General features: G+C 58.0%; 3 protein-coding genes across 3 annotated transcripts; all 3 read right to left on the bottom strand.

Annotated features, from left to right (window-relative positions):
- Window positions 1-73: 73 nt before the first annotated feature.
- Window positions 74-3,550, bottom strand: ColSpa_06669 (SUMO-conjugating enzyme ubc9; the record flags this gene model as incomplete). Its single annotated transcript, XM_049272881.1, has 1 exon — window positions 74-3,550. The coding sequence occupies one exon, from the start codon at window positions 3,548-3,550 to the stop codon at window positions 74-76; it is 3,477 nt and encodes a 1,158-aa protein (XP_049128838.1).
- A 1,981-nt stretch (window positions 3,551-5,531) lies between these two features.
- On the bottom strand, window positions 5,532-9,155 carry ColSpa_06668 (putative cryptochrome DASH, mitochondrial; the record flags this gene model as incomplete). Its single annotated transcript, XM_049272880.1, has 1 exon — window positions 5,532-9,155. The coding sequence occupies one exon, from the start codon at window positions 9,153-9,155 to the stop codon at window positions 5,532-5,534; it is 3,624 nt and encodes a 1,207-aa protein (XP_049128837.1).
- A 5,545-nt stretch (window positions 9,156-14,700) lies between these two features.
- ColSpa_06667 (PHO85 cyclin-1) lies at window positions 14,701-15,845 on the bottom strand (the record flags this gene model as incomplete). The annotated part of the gene is made up of 2 exons (XM_049272879.1): window positions 14,701-15,100; window positions 15,145-15,845. The coding sequence occupies 2 exons, from the start codon at window positions 15,843-15,845 to the stop codon at window positions 14,701-14,703; spliced, it is 1,101 nt and encodes a 366-aa protein (XP_049128836.1).
- Between the last annotated feature and the right edge of the window lie 2,825 nt (window positions 15,846-18,670).

Here is an 18,670-nt window from a genome sequence, read left to right as displayed (position 1 = left end):
TTCGGCTATTATACCCAGCCCAAAGTCATTTTTGATGCTGACGCAAGGGAAAAAAAGGAACGAATAAACTAGTCTAGTACACCTCGAGCACGTAGCGGCCGTCCTCCTTGAGCTTCTCAATCTCGTTGCGGGCGTTGACCTTCTTGCCGCTCATCTTGGCCTCGGTGTTGATGGCCTCCATCAGCACGTCGGTGACGTCGGGCACGGGCCAGGTGGGGCCGCAGAGGTAGAAGCTGCCCTCGTCGCGGATGTAGGACTGCACGACGTCGCGCATGGACTCACGCATGCGGTCCTGGATGTAGATCTTGCGGGGCTGGTCGCGGGAGAAGGCGGCGCCGAGGTGCGTGATGACGCCGGCGTCGACGTAGGCCTCCCACTCCTCGCCGTAGAGGTACTCCTCGCGCTGGTGGCGGGAGCCGAGGTACAGCAGGATGGCGCCAATGTCCTCGCCGCGCGACTTCTGCAGGGCGCGGTACTGGACGAAGGCGCGGAAGGGCGCCAAGCCGGTGCCGAGGCCGGCCATGACGAGCGGGGCCTTGGGGGAGGTGGGCAGCTTCATGACGGAGGGCTTGACGGAGGCGACGACGGTGGCGCCGACGCGGAGCGAGGAGAGGTAGCGCGTGGCGTGGCCGAAGCGGTTGCGGCCGCGGGGGTCGACCCAGTCGACGACGACGATCATGAGGGCGACGGAGTTGGGGGTCACGGCCTGGGCCGAGGCGATGGAGTACTCGCGGCGCTTGAGCGGGGCGATGATGCGGACGAGGTCGTGGAACGAGGGGCGGGCCGAGGGGAACTCCTGGAGGATGTCGACGTAGGTGACGAACTCGACCTCGGCGCGCTTCTTGAAGTCGGCGGCGCCCTCGGCGCCACCGAGGCTGGCCAGGACGGCCTTCTCGCGCTCGTCCGAGGCGAACTCGGACAGGGCCTCGTAGAAGCGCTTGGGCGGCTTGCCAAGGACGTCGATGTTCTGCTTGAGGGACTGGTAGACGGTGCGGGTCTCGAAGGCGGCCGGGTCCTCGCGGGCGGGCACCTGGACGACGGCCTCCGGGTCGAGGCCGTACCAGGCGATGAACGCGCGGACCTCCTCCTCGTCGTTCTCGGCGTGGATGCCGAGGGCCTCGCCGATGTTGTAGGTGAGGCCCGAGTCGCCGAGGTCGAACTCGATGTGGAAGATGTTGCGGTCGTACGTCTCGGGGGTGAGGCGGCGGTTCTCCTTGACGGTGATGGTGTGCGTCTTGACGGGCAGCTCCGGGCGGAGCGACGTCTGCGTGCCGTAGGCCTCCTTGAAGACGAGGCCCTTGGCGGCCGACTGCCAGTCGACGAGCTGCGAGATCTCCTCGGGCTCCTCCTTGTCGAAGCCGACGAAGCTGTTGGGCTTGATGGTCGCGGGGAGGGGGCTGACGACGACGTCCGCGGGGAGCTCGGCCCAGGCGGCCTGGGGCTCGACCTTGCGCAGGGACTGGCCGAGGGCCTCCTGGGTCTCGGTGAGGGACACGGCAAAGCCCTCGGGGAGGGCGACCTTGGCGACCTCCTCGGCGGTGATGTCGGGGCGGGCGATTTGGAGGAAGGCGAACTCCAACAGGACCTTGGCGGCCTTGGCCTCCTTCTCGGAGATGGAGGACTGAGCGGCGTCCAGGACGTAGAGCTCAACGGACTTGTCCTGGATCTGCTTGCGCACGACGGGGGAGAGACGCTTTTCGACGTCCTCCTCCTTGAAGCTGGGGAGGTTGAGGAGCAGCTTGCCGCCGGCCTTGACGCTCTTGAGGATGTCCAGGTCCTTGAGAAGCTTCTCGTCACCGACGGCAACGACGTCGGCCTCCTCGACGGCGTAGGGGGCCTCGATGGCCTTCTTGGAGCTGCGGATGTCCGTGCGGACGATGCCGCCCTGGAGCAGGTTGTCGAACGACTCGTGGACGTAGACGTTGCTGGTCGACTCGCGGGAGAGCAGGTTGCTAACGACGGCTGGGGAGTCGACGGCGACGGAGCTGTCGACGTCCCAGAAGGTGTACTGGTGGGCCTGAACGAGCGTGGGGAAGGGCTTGGACTCGGCGTCGGCGTTGACGAGCTTGCCAAAGATGTCGGCGACGGTCTGGGGCGTCAGGGCCTCCGAAGCGGCGTACTTGACGTCCGAGACCGCGGGGTCCTGGCGCCACTTTCCGGAGAAGGAGACGGAGGTCAGGACATCGGTGTAGAGAGCCGACTGCAGGGAGGCGTCGTTGACGGAGAGCTCGTCCTTGACCTGGCCCAGGACGGCAATGGTCCTGGCGGACTCGGGGATGCTGGCAAGGAAGGCCTCCTCGACGAAGGGGCGGTAGACGCGGACGTTGATGGCGCCGACCTTGACGCCATCGGCGGCCAGACGGCTGACGACCTGCTTGGCGAGCTGGGCCTCGGCGCTGCCAAAGACAACGAGGACGGCCTCGGCATCCTCGTGTCCGTGGTACTCGAACAAGCTGTAGGCGGTGCCGAGCTCGTTGTTGAAGAGCTTGAGGAGCTCGACGACCTTGCCGGCGTCGTCGAGTCTCTTGTTCAGGGACTGGACCTCGCTTGAGATCTTCTTGTAAGTCTCGGCGACGCCCTTCTTGTTCAGGGCGTCGGAGGCCTTGAGGGTCTTCTTGGCCAGCTTGACGCCGTCCTCGACGCCCAGGTTGGGGGTGAGGGCGGTCATGAGGGTGGCCAGGAGCGCAGTGTGCTGGCTCTCGTGGTCCTCGGTGGGGTCGAGGTGCTTGTTGAAGACCTCCAGAAGGTCGGCGACCTTGGAGGAGATGGCGGCTCTCTCGCTAACGCCGGTGGACTCGGAGGTGATGCTGTTGTACAGGTCCGCGATGCCGCTCTGGCTGAGGGCATCAACGACACGGGAGGTCTCGCGGGCGAGCCTGACACCGTCGTAGATGTGCAGGGTGGGCATCAGGGCGGCCATGAGGGTCGCGAAGAGCGCCATGTGCTGCGTCTCGTACGCGCTGGAGCTGGCAACGAGACCGAGACCTAGGTCCTCGGCGGTCCGCAGAGCAGTGTCGTAGTCGGAAACCAGGCCGTTGGCGGCATCGTAGTCGAGGGCCGCGACGTGCGCAACAAAGGGAGAGGCAACTCCGTACAGGAGGCTCAGCTGGTCCAACGCGCCGCGCAGGTTCTTCAAGCTCAGGGTGGGAGCAAGCAGGGTCTGGGGCAGATGCCTCTTGGCCAGGTCAAAGTCCGGGCTGAAGATGTAGCCCAGGGCGAGGGCACCGGCGCCGGTCCTCGTCTGCAGCTGGACAATGTCGGTAGTCTCGCCGTGGATGTTCTGCTCCTTGGCCTCGGCCCAGGCCTTTGCGGCAACATCGAGGTCGAAGGTAGGCGCCGAGTAAGAGAAGATCTTGTCGGACAGCAGGAAGGCGACCTGCTGGACGAGCAGCTGGGCCGTCACGTAGGTAGGTCCGGAGATGGAGGAGAGGGCCACGGGCTGGCCAAAGGGGAGGGTGGAAGAGACCTTCTTCTGGGGGGCGGAAGAGGTCTGCGACTTGGAGTCGAGCACGGCGGCGGGGCCGTTGCTCTCCTGCTGCTTGAACTGCATCTTGGGAGGCTGTCAAGAAAGGAAGTCGGGAATAAACACAGCAAAAAAGATGCGACGAAAGATGGCCCTGGATATACGAAGGACCAGAAGAGAGAGTCTGGCCACTCGCAAGAGAATGGGTAGCTGCGGAAGCGATTGGCACACTCAAGAGCAAGTGAAGTTCACTTGCGTCAACCTAAACGAGAGCAAACAGGAGCTTCTTCGTTCTAGGAGGACCTTGAGGTTTGTAGGAGAACAGGAGAATAGGTGCGAGTGAGTGTTGAAGTATCGCCTCGACAGACTCCGAACAGGATCCGAGGATATAAAAAAACAAGAGAGGACGGGACAATGGGGACCCTTTAGCCGGACCTTACCTTAGCACTCGTAGCCACCGAGGACCCGAAGCGTCGAGCAGGGAAGAAAAAGAGCATGGCCATTTGTAAAGCAACAGGGGGACGCCCTCGGAGACCCAGCCATGCGCAGCGCAGCGCCGTTGCCGTCTCTCATGCTGAACGACGAGACTTTCATGTTCGCGTGCGAAACTCGGCGTTTGGGAATTGTTGAAGCTCGAGAATTGCGACTAAGGAACAATTGCGCCATCGCGCACCAATGAGCGTCCCGGTCGCAAATGCAACGGACCCACATTGCACCATTTCCGATCCACTCGAAGTCCCCCGACCGGTGCACTTGGATTACCAAAGCCGCCCATCTGGTCTGGGCTTTGCAATTGCGTGCTCGACCATGCGGTAAACGCAAGCCTCCTTTGCGGCCCTTTTGCCCCAGATTCGACACTCGTCGGTGGCAACCTCGCCCGGGCGTCTCACTGCCGGAGTCATTGACTCCAGGCTGTCGGTCGGCCGCCCCGGCTCTCGGCTAGGCGGTACCCGCTCGGTGACGGGACCGGCTTCCGCTCCTGGCGAGCCCAACCTCGCCTGCTCCCCCTCTGCCCATCTGATGACGCGATGAACGCTCAACACCTGGGTTCCGATTATCGAGACGAACCCTAGAATGTGATTTCATGAACCTGAACGTCGCTCTTTGGGTGCTGGAAGTAGCCATTGGCGGGATAAGGCACAATCCTGCCGGGTCCATACGCACCGTTGACCAGATGCCGTGTTGAGTCTTCACACATTGGCTGGTTGCGTCAAGATGATGTTTCTTAGTGTTGGTCATTGTGTATGAGAATGCCAAAATGCCATTGCAGCCACTTTACTTAGGTTGCTCCTTTACCCGACGTACTCTCGCCCAAATTACAGTTATTAACCAGCGTCCTAATCCCATCGTGAGTAATGGTTGCAATGTCTAATTGATGTACCGTCAGCGTTCAGAATGGCATCCCATTGCCCATTCGCTTACCCCGTCAACTTATAACAGTATATGTACCCACGTCTCCAACGTTAATCATGAAGGACTTTCAACGTTTAGTTCTGGTTACCAAACCCTGATACAGAGGCAACATGCCATTCAAGCCGCTGTTGTTCTCGAATGCGTCTTGTACTTTGATCGAGCCCTCTTCGACACTAGCGTTAGCGCTTGCGTCAAGTGACGTCTCCTTTGCCCCTGGGTGATTAACCAGCGTTGGCCCTTTTCGAATTGAACGACTGACAATAATCGCCGTCTTGCCCCAGCTTCCCTCCTCTCTCGGTGTATTCCTCTTGCAATAATGAAGAAGAGTCTCGGAAGGATCAGGCTAACCATTGACGCGTGAATGAACCATTGTCTCCCCTTGGATTCCCGGAACCCAACGTCTGAATAGGCACATAGACGGCCGGTAGAAGCCGGAAAAAATAAGGAATGAATCGAAAGCAATCATGTTCGTTCATGCATGACTGGTTCGTCAGCGCGGTCCTTTCACCACGGTATACATCCTGCTTCGGTACTCGTAGACGTCGTCGTTGTCACATATTGCAAACCAGGGTGTGTTCTTAACGCTTCTTGTCTTACACTATAGTATACAACTGCTCTATATCAATACAAGGTACAAAGTACAGGGTATCCCCAACTACTCGATCTTCCTAGCCCGGAAACCCAACCATGGGACCTTGCTCCTCAAGGCCAACGAGCTCAAGACTACACTGATGCTGCTCAATGCCATGGCCAAACTAGCCCAGACAGGGTCCAACCGCACGTGCTGTCCCCCACTCGTCGTAATCGGATACAAACATCCGGCGGCAATCGGAATGGCGAGGATGTTGTAGATGACTGCCCACCCAAAGTTGACTTTGATGCGCCTGAAAACCGTCCGGCTGAGCTCGAGCAGCGTCACGACCGCGCGGAGGTCGCTGGTGACGAGGACGAAATCCGCACTCGAGATAGCCACGTCACTGCCGCTTCCTATGGCAATGCCAACGTCGGCCTTGGTCAGCGCAGGGGAGTCGTTGATGCCGTCACCGACCATGGCGACCATGGCACGGTTCTTGGTGTGTTCACGAGACCGGCCGACGCGCGCCTTGAGAACCGTCTGCAGGTACGTGATCTTGTCCGCCTTCTCCCAAGGAAGGACCTCGGCCAGGACGTTCTCGGGGTCGATGCCCACGAGGTTGGCTACGGCCTTGGCGGTGACGACGTTATCGCCAGAGAGCATCCAGACGCGGGTGCCTTGCTCCTGGAGCGCCTTGATGATGCGGACTGCCTCCGGACGGATGGGATCGGAAATGGACAGCGCTGCGACGAGTGCCCAGGGGGCACCGGGCTTGGCCAGGGTAGGTCTAACAGCCACCAAAGCGACCGACTTGGCCTCGCTCTTCCACTTTTGCAGCTGAGAAGATACCCGGTCGGCGAAATCAACAGCGTGATCGCGCATCAGAGACTCGTTGCCGACAATCATGTCGAAAGACTCCTCGGGCTTCTCCCCGCGATTCGTTGCCTTCATGCCCTTGCCCGGGAGCTCCTGAAGGTCATCGACGTGGACCCAGGCGTCGGTTTGCGTGGTGCAGAAGGACACGATGGCCTTAGCCACCGGATGACTGCTGTTTTCCTCGATTGCTCGCAGGGTAGCCAAAACCATGCTAGACTCCAAGCTGGCACCGTCTTCTTTGTCAAGGTATAACTTCGAGTCGGTGACCTTGGGTTCGCCGCCTACGGTCAGCGTACCGGTCTTGTCGAAGACGACAACGTCAACATTGCTGGCCTTTTCGAATGCCTCTCCTCCTCCTTTGGCGAGAATACCATGCTTCGCAGCGAGGCCGCCACCGACAAAGATGGCCGTCGGAGCCGCCAGAGCAAGACCACATGGGCAAGCAACAACGAAGACGGCAATAGCGAATTGCAGGGCAAAGGCCGCCCATCCGCTCTCGGAGTCAAGGTACCGCCCAGGGACGACGCCGGCGTACCCAAGAATTATCCAGGTGAGCCAAGTGATAACGGCGATCAAGGTGATGATGGGGACGAAGTAAGCCGTCAGCACATCGGCGACGCGCTCCATAGGCGCCCTCTTGGTCTGGCCCTCGCGAACAATTGAGACGATCCGATCCAGCATAGACGCTCCGGCAGCACCCGTAATGCGAACTTGAATGGCCGAGTCCTTGTTAACCGTGCCGGCGTGAACCTCATCGCCAGGGATCTTCTTGATCAACCGAGACTCGCCCGTCAAGCTCGACTCGTCAAAGCTGCTCTCGCCCTGCACTACAATTCCGTCTGCCGCAGGCGAAGCGCCATGTGGCACGCGAACGATGTCTCCGTACTCGAGCATGTCAACCCCAACAACGGAGTCGGTAGTCTTTCCGATGGAGTCTTTGGTGACGAGAATGGCTGTAGTCGGTCGCAGCTTGCCCAGCATCTCGACTGCGTCGCCCGTCTTGGACTTACTGTAAGACTCGATCAGACGACCCAATAGGAGGAACAGCGTCAGGAAGACGACCGAGTCGAAGTAAAAGTGAGTATCGTCAACCTCGACGGGCTTGCTGATAGCAGCAGAAATCATCTGGCCGATGGACGAGACGTAGGCGATAGTCGTGCCAAGAGACATAAGCATGTTCATGCTTCCGAACTTGTAGAAGCGTCGAAGAATGGGCGTCTTACTTCCCGGACGCCACAAGTTCCTGATCTCCTTGACTGCTCTGATATGGAACACGTCGGCTCCGAAAAAGTACACGGGGGTGGCGAGAACGAACAAAGCAAACTGCGCTCGGTTGAGACCGGAGACCCACGGCTTCATGAGATAATGCTTGCCATGGTCCGAGTCGGGGACCAGACTCATGTAAACGATTCCAATGACGAAAGTGGGGATAGTCACCAGGAAAGTCAAGTAGACTCGTCGAAGGAGCTGCTGTTGGTGCTTTTGGGTGATGAGCTTGGATCGCTCCTCGAGACTGGGAGGATGGTAGATGGACGCCTTGAACGAAGGGTCGGCGGCATCGATGGCGGACAGGATTTGTCGAATGGTGAAGAAGGGTGCGTCGGGTGTGTATTTGACGGTTACCAGAGGCTTCTCGTGACTAGGCTGAGAGACAACCTTCAATTGATGGGTGAATGATGTAAGAGAGTGCGTCACTCGGCTGGGGCAGTGTTGACAGTACAAGCCCTTGATCAAGATTTGGACCGTCCGCTGCTTTGCGCCCTTGTCCTCAGACCTGACTCTCGTCACGGTATCCAGGGTGGCGTCGTATCCCATATCGTCGATAGACTGAACGATCTCGTCCTGTTTACCCTCCACGGTGTAGTCGATCGTGGCGTTGTTCGCGACTAGGTTGACAGAGACGTTGGAAATCCAATCCTTCTTACTCAACTGTTCTGTGATGGTGTTGGCACAGGAAGCACAAGTCATGCCGCCAATGGCCACGGTTACCCTCCATTTTTCGCCCTCGCTGCCTGCCTCACTGCCATCGTCGCCGTTGTCGTTGAGTTCTGCAAGGTTGTCAAGGTTGGCATCATAACCCATGTCTTCGATGGCCTCGGCGATCCTCGCCGCGTTGGACTTGTCAGTAAAGTCGACAGTGGCGCTGTTGGTGACCAAGTTGACGGTGGCATTGTCGATCCAATCCCGTTTGTTCAGTTCCTCCCTGATGGCATTCACGCAAGACGCGCACGTCATGCCACCGACAGAGAGCGTTGCTCTCCATTTCGAGCCGTCCGATGACATGTCCTTCACACTCGCAATGCCATTGCTTTTGCTCCTGGACTTCCGCAGCCCGTTCTGATGCCCGTTCGAGTTTGATGGCACTCCTCGATCTTCGCTATGGGACGAGTCGTCTGATTCACGACACTGTTTGCAGTTGAGAAGATGGGCCTCTCGCTGCGCCTCTGGTGATTCACTGGACCATCTGGGCGTGAAGGAAAGCAGCCCATCAAGGGCACCGTTGTGAGTGGAGTCATCCACCCCAGTTTGCGGTTGGGTCTGGGTGATTGTCTCCAGGTCGGTGTCGGTAGCAGCCGTGGTAGTGACACCACAGATCTCAAAGCCGGCATCTTGAAGTGATTTGGCCATGCATCTGATGGTGATGTCGGGAGTTGGCGTGTGTCTGTGTTCAATGGTGACGACGGACGTGACGACGTTTGGTGAGACCCAAATCACATCGTGGCTGGACGATTCCTGAAGAGCCTGCTGGATCGACGAGACACATGACGGACAATGCAGGTTTGCCAGCAGAAAGGAGGTGGTGATGCGTGAGCTCCTTCCGTCGTCCATGGTGATAGGCCTACGGGCTGGTCAGTCAGTGTTTCTTGTGATCGTCGCCGTCGTTGTCGCCAGAGTCTCTGTGCCTAATACACGAGAGGATCGACAGGGACGGTACACAGGGATGGAAGCGCGTCGAGGGACAGCCGCCAGGAATGTGGCGGGGGAGATAAGAGGACAAACTTACTAAGAGGGTGACGGAAGGATATAAGAAAGATGAATTGATTACGTGGCAGGAAGGTATCTGTTCCGGCCAGTCCCAGCTAGGTATACCTTTACTTTTTGAGTATTTGTGTGTTCTGCACAGTATACAAAACGTTCAAGTGGGTGAATGAAGCAGAGATGAAGGCCGTGATGGTGGGGAAAAGATGGTGTGTTTGTGCTTCAGGCTCCGTGTCCGAGTTTTCCCATCCACCTGTACGCCCAGTTTCTGTTGCGCCTCCGTGGTTCGGTGTGGAGGGAGCAAGTGAAGATTACCAAGGGAGTGAGTGCAGTCTACGATTTTATTCCCCGTGCCTGGCCATCATTCGGCATTTGGCTTTCCACTTCGCGGCAATTGTGCTGCTTTGAAATGTTTTGACAGATTGGTCTTGCCTCTTTTGGGTGCGCGTTTTGTGCGGTGCAGAATTTCTTAGGTGTCAAGAGTCAGCGGCTCACCATTTTTTCCTCAGAAACACCGTGTTTGTAACGTCGGGTTCTGCACCCAGAAAAGGCCCGACACTGTCACCACACTGTGCCGTCGGCACAGAAAGCGCAAGTTCTGACGTAACCTGCTCAAAACGGGTCCGTTCCAGTTTCATTTGGGTGCCTCAAGGGGGCAGGCACGTTGACACGCCAAACCGAGCGCGCTTGCCTTACTGGACTTTTGGAAACGACGTGAATCTTCCGCCGGCATTCCGCCTTCGCCCACCACCCAGCACCACTCATTCGGAGTCACCTTGATTAACGCGACCCATGTTCGAGTTGAGAGTCTCCTCCAGTGGCAAACCCGACCAGCGGCGCCTGTTGAGTCTCCCCCGCAATGCGCTAGCCGCTAGCCGCAGCTGGGTCCACATGGTTCCCGATTTCTAAGCACCTGCAACTGCCATTGATCAGCCAGCCCGCCTAGAACATCAGTCCAGCGGTTTCATACCTTTTCATTAGATATCCATGTCACTGTTCCTGTCGATCTCGGAACCTGCCATTCGGGTCCATTCTGGACCCTTCGAGCTCTCATGGTGCGCTGAACACTGACCTATCAAATGCCCTCCGGCTCCCGTTCCCAAGGTTGTGCGAAAGAAACGTTAATGCCGGCCACGCTGCATCTCGAGCACCTGGACGCAGTTCCATTCTTTGCGATAGTGCCGAGCAAGAACGTTCTTCGCGATGGCGGACGATGGGCGGACATAACAGACGCAGGGGCCGGAACTCCTGCATCCTCATCACGTAGCATCCTGCCATGGTCCTCCGGACTTCCCACGTTGTGTTCGACTGCGAACCGTATCTGCAGGGGTATGGGCAAGGCATTGTGGACAGCTGCGCCGAGCCACTTTTCGGTTGCTCGGATCAGAGAATAACTGACCGGCAAACCACAAGAACAAATCCGAAACAAAATGCCGTACCGGGCTTCTCTGGAAGGCCCGCGGTCATGGTCATTGGGACAGCACTACACCGCTTTGAGAGCATGGTGAACAGACGTAACTCAAGCCTCGAGGCTGTGATGAGATCGGACAAACCGCTCAGGCCGTGTCAGCTGTGTCAAACCGGGGGGCATCAACCCACACATATCCCAACGCCCGTACGGAGAACAAACTCCTTTTGGGTCGTTTCGCTTCTTTCTTCCTCTTGTGAGCATAAGAGATATTGGTAGCATCATCAGGTCGACGAGACGCAGTCGTAGCTGGCCCAGCTGACTTCCCTATCAGCCCACTCATCCGGACGCGTGGCTGTGCATGCCCTCAACACTTGACAATCAAGGATCAGCAAACGTGGTCCTGGTCATGGTGTCATGCCTTTAGCATGGCTATTGATGCGCTGATCGACACATAATCTGCGTCCGTTACCTGCAGTCCGGTTTTCCGGCCACCACATGCGGACTGCGTCAGATGAATCCTCATCGGACGCTCCAAGGTCTTAGAGCGGTGGGGAAACGAGACTGCCCATACTTGGTGTCGCCAACCATGCCCCACGTATTGGTGACTACGCTTTCCAAGACCTTGTTGCATGCCTGGGGCTGAGACGGCGCAGCACTGCTCAATGGCCGCCAGGTTAACAAAGCCTCGCAATGAAGTATCACGGACTGACATGATTTTACACGCCTACTCTAGGTCACATGTGCAGTTCTGCCAACAAGGTTTTATCGACAAGCAAGGAAACGTACGAGTGGCCAAAGCCACATTGGGTATGAATCTAAACGACGATGGCCGCAGCAGGCCCAGTTCGCGGTCTGCCCAGCCGGAGCACTCGGGCGCGCGACGCGGCCGTGTGTGGCGGGACCGAGGGCTGGCAGACAGGGATTCAAGTCGCTGGACCTTGGCGCCCGCGTTCACGAATCCGGGGCGGGCTTATGCCAAACCGCGGCACCGCGGGCGTTGGGCGGGCTGAGAGGCGCACACAGGCTTACTGCCAACCAACCGCAAGGGAAAATTGTGTAGTTCATTAGGCATTTCGAGTGGCACAGATGGCACATCACGCAAACCGATCAACATTATCTGGATAGACAGACATCCGACCGCCAACATAACGGGCCCCGACCTCGTGACTCATCCCCAGCCCCCGACCCGGGCTACAGACCCACCCCGACCCGGACCGCCGGCCAGCCAGAAGGGACTCCGCCCTTGCCCACAGGGCAATACGAAGTGTGCAAGCACGACGCGGCACGTCTCTGGGATCGCCGCCTCTTGGAAACACGTCCATCGACACGGACATGGGGCATAGGTACACGGAAATTTCCATCCACTTTCACGAATGGTTCCCCAGCACCCGTTTTAGCATGCTGCACCTCACGATCCGCGCGTGTGGGGACGGAGCCTAATTCCTGATTCCTGACATTGGTCCCTCCCCCAGCCACATCCTCCAACGAATCTTACACGCCCGACGACGCCCACATGCCCATCACCGCGCACACCCCCCCTCTCCGGCGGATTATTGACCGACATTTCCTCGCAAAGGGACAACGGACATACATCCACATCCAAGCCGAAGACGACCAAGGATGCAGAGTGTTTCTGCAACGATCTTGTTTCTTCCCATGAGGATGATGATGATGATGATGATGATGATGATGGTTTCCCCGCTGCCTGATCGAGGATCACTCCTGTACGGAGCACACACGTGTACCCTCCCCGACAGGCAAGATCCCCGCCGCCCGTGAAGCCAAGTCGCCAAGCAAGCCGGCTGCCCTTGACGTGCAACCCCTCCCTGCCGTTATGCATGTCAAACCTCCCCATCCAACCCTCGTCGAGAACGTCACCATATCGGACCCTTAATGACACTTGTCAGTGTCGGGGCTGCATGCTGCATTCCCGAACCTTGCTCTGCATCGCCCAAGACGCCATGCAGGGCAGTTGCGAGGTGTAATACCTTTAAACTCTGCGCGCCTCTCCAGACCGTTATTTCGTTGGTGACGAATGGCGAAGACGAAAAGGGCTAACCAAATATCCCGAGAATTGTCCTAGTGAGCATTTGATTTAACCCCCCCCCCCCTCGCGACGTCCTGGACACGCATTCCAGTTCGCCGGCCAATCGCAGGGACCTCAGAGTCGAATCCTCCGTCTCTGGATGCAGAAACGAAAACCCTGCGGGAGGAGAGAGGACCAGACGTCCGGGATCCGCCGTCAGTCCTTTTTCTTCAACTGACCGAAAGTCTCGGGAGGGATGGGGGAAGTCGATGCCCGACGGCGAACCCTTAGCCTACCAGTGCGCTAGACCTGCTAGTCACCGCGAAAGATGATTTGACATCTCTCGTCCACCGCCATGGACAGACACCCCCCCCCAAAAAAAAGGCCCAGACCGACCTTCTCCGAACCCACTCACCGGCACCGGCGTCGTCGACCGCTAGTCTCTCGTCTGCTAACTGCCTGTGGTCGCACCCGTATCCGTGCGACCCCGTTCCGTCCGACCTTCCGTCCACCCCGTGCATCTAGATCTCTCTCGCTCTCTCTCTCTGCCACCGCCCTTTCCCACCCTTTCCCAAGAAGAAGAAGGGGAAAAAACCGTCCCCGGCTTGCGGAATGCATCCCCTTCCGAAAGCCCACGGCCGCCATTAACGGCGTTTTCCGCGTCACCCGCCGCCCCTCCCCTCGTTAATCCAAATCCATCTCTTTTTTCTCTCCCGCTACCGCAGCAGCCGTCGTCGGCACATCGCAAGCCCGCGACGAGACCGTTGTCGTCAGCGATCCGCAACCAAGTTTTTTTTTTCTGCTTGTTTTCTTTTCCTGTTCCGAACCCGGGTTAGGGAGCATTTTCCAGGGCTTCCAAGGCATGTTCGCCGCACAACCCATACACCCACCCTGATATAAGGTTGTAGCAAGACTGCGGAATCCGACTCATGTCCCGATCCCCCCAGCAGCAGCACTGACGTCGATGTCGAGGGTTAAGGGTGGGGGAACCACTCGCGACGTCGGCCGGGTCGATAAGCTCTAGGACCAAGTCATGCATCATATGTGCCCTGCGGCCACTGCGACATGTTAAAACCCACAGACTCGGGTGCCGATGGGCGGCGGGATGGAGTTGAAAGCGTCCCTACGTGGTCGGTCTCGTGAGGGAAAAAAATTGAAGAACCGAAAATAAAAATTAAAAAGTAAAAAAGTAAAATAGCCTGGCCACGCTACCATAGACGCAGGCAGACAGAACATGAGGGCCGTCTAGATGACCGCGGCGTAAGCATGCCCAATGTCTCGCATGTGAAGCTGAATGCGATGAATTCTGAGCCCCCCCCGCCCGCACCCGCTGGCTGCATTCGAGATCACGAGGGGCATCGATTGCGGGAGTATTGCCCGCCGCTAGCGCCAACCGTTCCAGACCACCACCCCGGAACCCCAGACAGGCCGAGGCTGCAAGCGGGAAGAATCATCGTGTAAACTGCCGTTCACGAAACCAAAGACTCGGGACAGGTGGTAATGTTTGGGAGCGGCGATGCCGCGCTGTGTTTCTCATTTGATGGGTGACGTGTTGTCTGCCCAGGCGTATTTCTGCTACGCTATACGATGTGCTGACCGTTCTATGTGGCAGCGTGCCCAAGTCCAGCCCGAATCCCACATCCTCTACCAAGCGAGGATGCCAAACAACCCAAAGAAAAAGAAGAAAAATTCATGTCCATGAATGTCCGCCCAACACCGATCCATATATGCAATGCCCGAGGATGCTCTATCCTCAATTCGTGTTCCATGTACCGGTCTCCATTACCCAACGCCCTCGGGAATAGTAGAAGAAAAAGAAAAACAAGTCAAGTCTGTCCCCCCGTTGCTGTCTCTATAGCACAATCCAACACCATGCTTTTGTGGGGTGGCTCAAAACGCAAGAAAACGTAAAAAGACGAGGCTGTAACAAAGAGAAAAATCTGTGCAATGTGGCAAGTCTACCGCACTGTCACGGCACCGCCGAAAACGCGGCCCCACATGCCACGGCCCATGCGTGCCCTCTTGGCCTTGGTGCCATCTTGCATGTCGCGAAGCTCCTCGGTGCTGATCTCGTAGGGAAGAAGTGGTTTCCGCTTGGGCAGAGTCGACGCCGGCTGCTCGATATGGACCTCGACCGGCGACTCGTACAGGCTGCCGTTGGGCACGTACATGTACGGCTCGTCGGCGGGGTTGTCCAGCGGCGTGGTAGCCCGGGACTGGGAGCGGCTTGATGCTACTGAAGGAGCGTAGGAGCTGATGGAGCTGCCGTAGCTGCTGCTGTAGCACAGGCCAGGAGGAGTGATGGAGGAGCCGCTGCAAGTGCGGGCGTGATCCGGCGTCTCCTGTCGTGAGCGAGAGCTGGCGCGCGAGGAGGGGGGCTGGGGTAGACGGCCATGGTGTACATCTCCTCCTGCTTCCGGCGCATCTCCTCCTCCTGCTTGCGACGGCGAGCGATACGGCGAGCGTGCTTGGCCTCGATCTCGGCGCGAATGGGTGCCAGGAAGGGGTCAAGCTCGCGGTAGAGATCCTCCTCGGTAATCTTCAGGTCCCAGTCCAAGAGGAAGAGAAGTTGCTTCTCCATCAGGTTGACCTCCGTTCTGCTGAAGCCAAAGTTGGAGAAATCGTTGTTGGCATGGCTGTAAGTAGCCCAGTGCTTGTTCTTGGGCGAGCTGTCATTCAGGTACTTGGCCGTCAGGATGAGGGCGGCAAGGAAGATGCGGTGGGTTGTGCATCGGAGACCGCGAGCCATGGGCTGAAGACGAGACTTGAGTCTCGTGAGATAAACCAGGGTGGACATGAGCGTCGGGACCTGGACGTTGGAGGAGACAACGAGCTGCGTGATGAAGGCCTCGAGCGTAGGCAGGTCGGCGTCTTCGGAGCGGACAGCGCGGGGTTCGGGTGTCCTGGGCGGCGTCGGAGGAAGCTGCTGCTGGCGGTACGCCTCTGCGGATGCGGGAGGCATCAGGGCGCTGTCGCATGCGATGACATTGTAGGCGGCACCGGCCAGGTAGGAGATCATCGACTTGCTGACGGGCTGGTAGACGAAGTGGTCAAGGGCGGCGGCGTTGAGCTCGGCCAGGCTGAGATGTGACCGTGACTCCATTGTGTCGTGTATGTGTGTGTGTATGTGTGTGTGTGTGAGGGTGGTGGTGGTTGGGGTTATCCTGCGGTTGGTGATGGGAGGTTGGTTGACGGTGAGAGTCCTACGAGTAAAGGGCTCCTTGGGGTTTAAGGAGGCTTCCTTTGGGGTATTGTTGTTTGAAGTCGTTGAAGAGTGACGAAATGAGAGGAGAACGAGAAAAACCGCAGACGGGCAGCCTGGACTGATATATTAGACGAAAAGGAGGGTGCGGGTGTGGTGTGCGGCGAAGTTCATGTGCCTCGTCGCAAGTGCTGGGGCCAGGCTCTGGGGATGGCCCTGGTAGCAGCGGCAGTGAGGGATGCGGAATAGCTACTCGTCAGTGGGTGACGTGCGGTCCACGAGGCTGAGTGGGCAGGTTGTCAGGGGGTCGCTAGTCAAGTGCTAGCGTAGTAGGGGGTTAGTTTTTTAGGGAGTCTCAGCAGGACGCCGACGGAAGTGCCTGCTGGGGGGGGCTTGGATGCTTGGGGTGGGCTGGAATGCTGTAGATCCCAGGGGTGCAGGGGTGTGCAAGCGGGCAAGGGGAGGGGCGTGCTTTGGTTGCGGGTGGCAGGGGGTGCGGGGCTAGGGGTGCAAGGAAGGTCCCGAAGGGGGTGGCGATATGAAGGCTCAGAGAAGAAGCGAGGTCGCAAGGGGGCGGACTAGCCGGCAGGGGGGGTCTGGATTTGGCGGGTTGCAGAGTCGGTGCTTGCGGATTACAGTTTCTTCTTCTTGCTGCTGCTGGATTCGACCTCGATATCGGGACTGGACTGTGGCGCGAGATTCTCTCAATTTTGCAGTTCTGCCCAGACAACTTGAATTTGTCCGTTGCGAAGATCTCGCGATAGTGACTCTGACCAAATGGCCTTGGCACTGCAGAATGGTGCGTTGCGGAACACACGGCAGCCTAGCTGCTGTGTTGCTGTATTTTGACGACGGTGAATGCGGATGGGGCGGGTCACCCTCGACGAGTAGGTGGCGATGGGGAAAATTGTGAAAGAAGGCGCCAACGACGACGGCAGATGGTGGAGGTGGTGCAGAGTTGCAACGAGAGGGTGCTGGTTGGGGGGAGTTGCTTGAGCTGGAAGCAGAGGAGTCCACGACGGCGTCTAGACGATTGTGCGATTGTTGAAACTGACGACAATGGCAGTCAAGGAGAGACGAAAACCTAAACTTCTGGAAAAAATTGCCCGGCGGCCTATGACGAATCGAGGAATAGGCCGAGTTTTGAATGTCTGCAAGCGGATGAGATGGCCGGGTCAAAGTTGCCAAGCGCTTGGAGAAAGTTGCGGGTGAGGAGTGTGACGGCGTCAAGTAAAACGACCAGGGCGAGTCAGGGAGTGCGGGTTTGGGTTTGGGTTTGGGTTTAGGTGAAAGGGTCGAGACGGCGATGCGGCTTCTTGGTGCTCGACGAAATGAGACGATGCGTCAAGCCGTCTAGGACAGATTGGGCCAACGGGCTGCGATCCGAATTGAACCAGGTTGATTGAGTGACTGATTGACGGTTGGGTCGTGCTCACTTGGTGGAGCGAGCGGGATGAGAAGGATAAATTACTTGCTCGAGGCGGCAAAAGCGGCAGAGCGGAATCCGTGGAGGATCGGAATTATTAGCAGCGCGATTGACGACTGTTGATTCCAGGCTTCCGAACCAGCGGACGGCGTTGGATGAATGTCGATTGTTGATGAAATTGTTCTCGGGGCCGCGGCGGATGCGATGCTGATGCGGGCAGCGGGGGTGTGTGCAGGTCAGCAGCGAGATCACAAAGAGTGCTTGCTGACTTGGGCTTTGTTCGGCCGGGATCCGAAGACCGAAAACGTTAGGCACCGGTCGAAGACGGGGGGAAATTATTGACAGTCCTTTGCGCGCACAATCGGGGCTAAGGGGCAGACTTGAGTTTGTCCGGCAGCGTGTAGCCAACAGATGAATCAAGGCAATGTAGCCGTTACAGGGCAAGAAGTATCGAGCGTGTAGGCTCGGGATGGACCTAGTCTGCAGTCTCTCGATGCGACGAGCAGCCCAAGATGCAGTCAACAAGAGAGGCGGGAAAATGACGACAGGCGACCAGCATCCAGAGTAAGGTTTAGCAACGCCCTGGGATGGCCACAATATGAACCGTCAGAGTGAGGCTTTGGTAATGCGCTTTCCCAAGTTGAACCCGCTTCCCACTCGGATAGATGATGCGGTGGGGAGGGAGTATGGGGTACGTGGGATGTTTGAGCAAAGTTACGCGGCAGACGAGGTAGTTGGTACTTGCGGGCTCGCAAAGTGCAGGTTCTGGACTGTTGGGCGCGAGGCGGTGCTGGTTGCTTTCTGCGAATGGAAGGCCGCAAGCAGGGGTCGTCCAAGGTGGGCAGATGGCGTCGGCTGGATTGGATGGATGAGATTGATTCGGGACCACACACGCTACGATGCAGGATGTGCTTGCCGAAGGGTCGAGGCCTTCGGGCAGAATCGAAGGCGGAATTGAACACGAGGGTAAGGTGTCAATCGAGATGTGAACGGGCACGGGTGGGATAGAGTCGACAGCTGTGCTGTTTTGGTGGTACGATGTGTCTCGGCTTAAGGTGTCGACTTGCGCCTCGGGCAGAAAGTGTACGCAAGATAAGCGCACGGGAAAACGCCTGAGCGAGAGAAGGCTGGTGATGTTTGATGTGGTGAGGATAACTGATCAGATGGCGCAGGCTGGGCTCTGCCTTTTGAATCCAGACTCGCGTGGGCGGACGAGGGAGAGGTAAAGGACTGGAGTCGACGACAGGGCAGTGGCAATGCAAGAAATCCAATCGATCCAACAATGGAAAATCCCGTTCCA

This window comes from Colletotrichum spaethianum (genome assembly GCF_022836535.1).
Source record: "Colletotrichum spaethianum MAFF 239500 DNA, contig16, whole genome shotgun sequence".
Taxonomy (NCBI): domain Eukaryota; kingdom Fungi; phylum Ascomycota; class Sordariomycetes; order Glomerellales; family Glomerellaceae; genus Colletotrichum; species Colletotrichum spaethianum.
This window is presented reverse-complemented; position numbering and strand designations above follow the sequence as displayed.